General features: G+C 43.1%; 1 protein-coding gene and 1 long non-coding RNA gene across 3 annotated transcripts in view; one reads left to right on the top strand and one right to left on the bottom strand.

Annotated features, from left to right (window-relative positions):
* The window catches only part of Ebf2 (EBF transcription factor 2), a 200389-nt gene that overhangs the window by 60784 nt on the left and 133107 nt on the right, over positions 1-6498 (bottom strand). For both annotated transcript variants that reach the window (XM_021181503.2, XM_029469196.1), the window contains one exon: positions 120-201. In XM_021181503.2, the coding sequence (XP_021037162.1) occupies positions 120-201 (82 nt within the window). The remainder of the gene's footprint in view (positions 1-119; positions 202-6498) is intronic.
* The window catches only part of LOC110309096, a 66091-nt gene that overhangs the window by 25265 nt on the left and 34328 nt on the right, over positions 1-6498 (top strand). The gene's annotated exons all lie outside the window — the stretch shown is intronic.

Here is a 6498-nt window from a genome sequence, read left to right as displayed (position 1 = left end):
GGGAGAGAGAGAGAGAGAGAGAGAGAGAGAGAGAGAGAGAGAGAGAGAGAGAGAAAGAAAGAAAGAGAGAGAGAAACAGGGTGACTTATTTAATAGGTGTGATCCTCAGGGCCCCTTACCTGGAACCGTCTCATGTCCCTTGGGTTTCCCGCTGTTTTCAAACAATTCTGATTGCACTTCAGGAAAAATTTTAAAAAGAATCTGTGAAGAGAAAGCAACGTGTTAGTTTTTTTTTTTTTCCCCAGTAAACATTTTTAAACGAGAGACTCTATCTGTGTTCTATTAGATTTGATTTGAGGAGGAAAAAAAAAATAGGTGATTGTGTTTCAGGTCTGGGGAATTTCAACCAGCCATGCCTGGGAGAGGAACGTTGCTGACCCTCTGTAATTTGCAAATTTGGATGTTTTCGATGGCAAGCTCAGAGCCCCCTTGCTCCATCACAGTGGGGGGTTGTTAAGCGGTTCCCAATCTGGGCTCTGGTCCGCACACCCACCCACCTTCAGTCTGCAAAAGAGGCCTCTGAATACAGCAGTGGCCCCTGCTGGACAGAAAGTATCACTCTGGGTTAAAAAGGACAGGACAAGGCTCAGAACCTATGACATTCCTCGTGTCTGTACCTTTGGTTGGCCACACAATACCTTTATGCTCACACCTAAAGGTGGTCTCAGAGTTTCCCACGACACGTGCAGAAATAATAAAATACTATATAATTATCTAAAGCTCAAGTCCACCGGGCCAGGACACCCCAGGCATTCATGATTAATAGCAAATAGGAAACGACCCCTCAGTCCCTCTAGAGACGATCCAGACGAACACAAATCACGATCTGTAGTTATTGTTTGTAAGACATGATTTTTCTTTTTTGAAGCCCATATTCCATTAAATGATCTGTGTCATTGCAAAACTGGGCATCTCGCTCCAGCCACACAGTTGCACCAATCAAGAAATATGGCAAAAGGAACCTTTGCAGGAATTTGCTTCATTCCTATTTTAAAATTTTTTTGTTTCAAAATAAATAAGTTTTTCATTTATTTCACTTGCAGAGTCCTTTAAAAAAAAAATCCAGCTTTTGCAGTGCTGAAGTCCCAGGTGAGCTAGGCCTATTTCCCTTTCTGTTACTATGACAACGAAATTTTACCGCAGTCCCAAGGTCCCTTCAGAACTCTCGCATCTACGCCTTGAATTAGAACTTTAAAGGAAAAGATATACATTTTCCCCAGGATTTACCAATAAAAATAAGTAGAAATGAACCAGTCTTAAGAAAATTCTGTTTTAAAAGCACAGGTTGGTGCGAGGCTCTTGACATGACCTTCTGCCTGTTTTGTTGTTTTGTTTTTTGCTTTAAAAAAAAAAACCAACAACCACACAAAAGAATTTGAAAGCACTCCAATTAACTGTATGTTTCACTAAAAAAAAAAAAAAAAAAAAAAAAAGCCAATGAGAAGATGCCAGTAAGGTAACAGACCGAGGGGGAGAATTGGTCTCTTAATCTCTGCTAAAAAACATTGGGCAACACACTCCCAACCCTATCTATGAATAAGGTTGGATTCAAATTTGGAAATGACGGTTAAATTTTTTTCCATTATTTAACATCTGGTTTGGGCTTGTCTCTAGGGCTATCTTGTATGGGGTATGTGGGAGGTCAGGCATGGCTTTCTGTGTCATGGCGGTGAGGGGGTGTTGATCAAAATTCTCCAGAAGGACCAGGCAAAGAAATCAGTTCATTGCTGTGCACAGTATGGACTGCTTATAACCTGCCCCAGCTTTCAGAAGTGCGGGGGATGTCTGCCTGGGCTCACTTGGGTGGGCTTAGGAGAGAGGCAGGCTTTTGTTTAAGTCGGGACTGAAAGCAAGCATTTTTGTTCTGGGTAGAGAAATGCATCCCTTACCCTCACCAGCCATGAGCACTCACAAACCCTCAGAGCTGCTCCAGAGAATCTACTACGGTCTTGCCTTGCTCGCTGGAGCCTCTTTCCAAACAAGATGCCCACAGCTACCCCACACCATATCTGCTCCCCAACACACACACCTGCCAGAGGTCATTTACATCTTTGCCCATGTCAAAGCCAGGTTGAGTGCATCTTCTCATTTGCTCCTTGGCTTTTGAAGTTTTGCCTTTTCAACAACTGGGCTCCAGAAAATGTGTTCTGCGTGCCCTGTGCGCACTTCCCTCTCCTCCCCCACTCCTGTTCCAAAAAAGGATCTGGTGAAAGCATTAATGTTCACCGAGCCATTACTACGGGGACGGTGTGGTAGGTGGAAAAGTGTGAAAGAGATAAATGTTTACATAAAATCCAGTTGATTTAGGGAAACACTCTGCCTGGTGAAAGGCTTTATTCATTTTAAATTAGAACCCTAAACAGTTCTTCGGACGGAAAACACCCAATTTTGATTCTCTTGTTTGTCTGAGGGCTGTTTGTAACCTATACAGCAGACCCCTGCATACCAAGGATATAGCATTTTGGCTCACAAAAGAGGAGAAAGAAGCAGTGGAAAGAGAAGTGGGGGGATGGGGAAATGTTACATTATTAAATATATAACTGCTAAATGGATAACACTGGAAGTGCTGCTGTGGATGTTTTTATATGTGAATTTAAAAATTAATTAAAAGAAATTCTAAGGCTTACAAACATTGGCAAATCTTCTCTCAATATTTTACTGATGACTTCTGTCATACATAAACACACACATGCATGCACACACGCACATATCACATGTACACACAGAGATGCACACACACAGATGCACACACACACACCACATTCTCTTTCTCTCTCTCACACACACACACACACACCACATGCGCGCACACACACACACCACATACACACATACAGATACACACACACATGCACATACATACACGCACACACACACACACACCACATGTGCACACATACAGATACACACACACGTGCACATACATACACGCACACACACACACACACCACATGTGCACACATACAGATACACACACACATGCACATACATACACGCACACACTCCCTTTTCCCAACCGCTTGGTGCAAAACTCTTCATGATCCATATCATTCATTAGCCACAGAGTAACTTGCAAGGAACAGATTCTCTCAGAATCCCCTGAGTCTTGATCCCTCCAAAACCAGAGGTGCCTGGAGAATGTCAGCCCTCTCTATTCAGAAACAGCACCCCCCCCCAAATTCCAAGATTCAGACCAAATGTGCTGATTCTCCTCAGAATGGGAGTTGTTTCCACTTTTTCTAAACAACAGTGACTTCATGAATATTATAAGCACTTAGCATGCTGCAGTTTGCCAGTCTTCCGACTACATTCCTAACTAGTGAACCCAAACAACAGCAAGAGTAGCCTTGCTTTTGCAGAAAGAGGTTTGGAGGTGTGGGGTCAATGAGTGGACTCCAGAGCCTGGTATTCCAGCCGGATTCCTAGATCACCGGGGCAGTGCCTTCCCAGAAGGCTTTGCTCCACTCTAACAAATACATGCTGGAATTGAGCTAGCCTTGACCTTGTGATTAGACCCCTCCCGCCTTTCCTGGGCCTTAGTTTCTCTGACTGTTTAAGGAAATGTTTAACTGGATTAATCTGATGTTCATTGCAATATCCATGTTCTATGATAGGGAAAATTAAATCAAGAGCAGAAGTGAGAGCCTTCCAGAAAGAGTCTCTTTGAGGTAAGAACCTACTGATAACAAAAGAAAAGAAATAAAACAGTCATTAAAGTCCACTGTGATGTAGAGAAATTTAAAATCCATGAGTTGTCCATGTCTGGAATTTTCCATTTCATATTTTTGGGGCCACAATTGACCATGGGTAATTGAAACTCAAAACAGTGAGGCCATAGAGAAAGAGATACTATATTGTACTATGGTATACGGGGCACCATTTTAAGTCTCAAAACAATTCTCTCCGCGAAGAATCATCTCATGAGTCACAGAAAGGAAGGCCCCAGGTATTTGAGGAAACTATCAGGGATCAGTGTGGACATAAAACTGGAACCTGGTTCTCTCTGGCAACCAGCGCCATCTGGTGCTCTGTGTTCCTTACACCTTAGTGATGGCTCCATCATCACCAGCAAATACTTAAAAACACTGAAGTACCCATTTCAAAGGGTCAGCATCATAATAGGTAAATTACATCTCAATAAAGCCGATTTTCTCTCTCTAGAAGGCCACCTACTTAAGGGGGGAGGAGAATAAATAAATGAACAGGGTAATGAGGAAGGAGGACTCTGGTACCCTCCCACAAAGGTACACTATACCCAAGAAGAAAACATTAGGCCAAAGATGGTCACCAAGAAAAACACCCTTGACTTTGAAAACCTCTGCTGGTTCTGTTTCTTGTCTCATTGGTTAAGTGTGTTCTGGATGCCACCAAAGGTCACACACAGCAACAAAGGTCTCGGCCTTGTGAGGCACACAACCAAACTACTCAGAATGTGCTTTTACTCCAGGGTCTCAAATGATTCTAGAAACATCTAGACATGAGTCCAAATAAGATCAAAGCTTATTACATGGTATTCAAGGAAATATACCTTTTCCTTCCCAATCTCTGGGATATTAGGATATTCTGCATTGTTTAAGAACACAGTGACATTCTCAGATGGCTTAAACTTGCCTTGACCCATCTTGAATAGAAATTGAATTTCAAACTATTGTACAACAGAGGTCAAAGCTAATGCCTAATGGTTGAGGCAGATGCACCACAAAATCACAGAGAAGACAACTATTGGGCCCTCTTCTTTTCAGACTCCAGGACTCTGAGCTCATATTTGAGGATCCCAGGCAGTGTCCTGCCTCTCAGAGTTTATGGAAGAGACTGTTCAGTGTAGCTCCAATTTTAAAATCTAAGATCTAATTCCTTCTTTTTTTTTTTTTNTTACTCTGTAGACCAGGCTGGCCTCGAACTCAGAAATCCACCTGCCTCTGCCTCCCAAGTGCTGGGATTAAAGGCGTGCGCCACCACGCCCGGCCTTAATTCCTTCTTTAAATTTTCTAATGCCAAGCCTTGTCAGTCACCCATCACAGAAGACTCAGGAAAAACCATGTACAGCTGTGCACACCAAGGAGATGCACACGAGTAACAGCTGTCATCACACAGAACTATGTATGCTTCATGTAAAATGACTCCCTTTGAAGCTTCATTCCTGACTCCCTTCAAACCGGAAAGTCTAACTTTGTATGTTCTCAGATTCTGTCATGACATAACCATGTCTCATATGCTATAGACAAGATAATGCCACACGTGCTCAAAAGGCCAAGCACAATGATGCTATACCTACTGGATAGCCACAAAAGCAGGCAGAGTCTCTAAGCTGAGCCAAATGTCTGGCTACTGTATTCTCATAGATCATGTGGATATATAAAGGGAAGTGCCCATGGATTTGTGAGGAAGATACCTTTTATCTGGATTAGCTATCAAAACGTTTTTAAAGTCCACTAAATTAAAATCCAGTTGGTTTTCATTGTTCATGTGTGATCCAAGAAAGACAATAGCCCCTTTCCCTTAATGCATTTCAGCTACTAAATGTATGGATGTCCACACCAGAGGGCAGAGTGCCAAGGAAAAGGAATGGACGGGTCCGCTCTTCTCCGAGGACTTTTCCATATAGTCTCCTCCTTCAGGAGATCTAGCAATCTAGTCTCTAGTTCCAAGGTGAGAAGCTGTGCTGGATGGACACATGGACCCCATTGTTAGTGCTGAGAAAGCCTTCGTGGGGTTGGCTTACCCTTGTGACTAGCAAAAAACACCAGAGAGCTCTCCCTAATCTTGATCTTTAGTGTCTTTTCTGAGCCTTCCAGCATTTAAAAGAAGGCTATATCTTGGGCTGGAGAGATGGCTCAGCGATTAAGAGCACTGACTGTTCTTCCCGAGGTCCTGAGTTCAATTCCCAGCAACCACATGGTGGCTCACAACCATCTGTAATTGGGATCTAATGCCCCTGTCTGGTGTGTCTGAAGACAGCAACAATGTACTCACATACATGAAATAAATACTTTTGTGTGTGTGTGTGTGTGTGTTTGAGACAGGGTTTCTCTGTATAGCCCGGGCTGTCCTGGAACTCACTTTGTAGACCAGGTTGGCCTCGAACTCAGAAATCCGCCTGCCTCTGCCTCCCGAGTGCTGGGATTAAAGGCGTGCACCACCATCCCCGGCCATAAATAATTTTTTTTTAAAAAAAGAAGGCTATGTCTTTAATCAATCATCAACCATTCAATCGATCAATCAATCAATAAATAAATAAATAAATAAGTAAATGCCTCCAAAAGACTCCAAATTTAAGACACATAAGGCCGAACCTTGGCCTGAAGATAAAGTAACCTTGAGAAGTCTGATCCCTAAGGAGTCCACCCAGGGCCCTGGAGCTTTAAGGACCCAGTGAGAACTCTTGACAGCTGGCAGGAGAGACTGAATAGCCAAGCTCCCACTGGTGTCTTGTTACTTCCAGAAACAAGCTGCGGGTATAGCATGGGAGAGGTTGGTATTTGAGGTTTGCCTAAGCAA

Source organism: Mus caroli, chromosome 14, assembly GCF_900094665.2.
Source record: "Mus caroli chromosome 14, CAROLI_EIJ_v1.1, whole genome shotgun sequence".
Lineage (NCBI taxonomy): Eukaryota > Metazoa > Chordata > Mammalia > Rodentia > Muridae > Mus > Mus caroli.
Note: the sequence above shows the minus strand (reverse complement) of the source record. Positions and strands in the feature narration are given on the sequence as shown.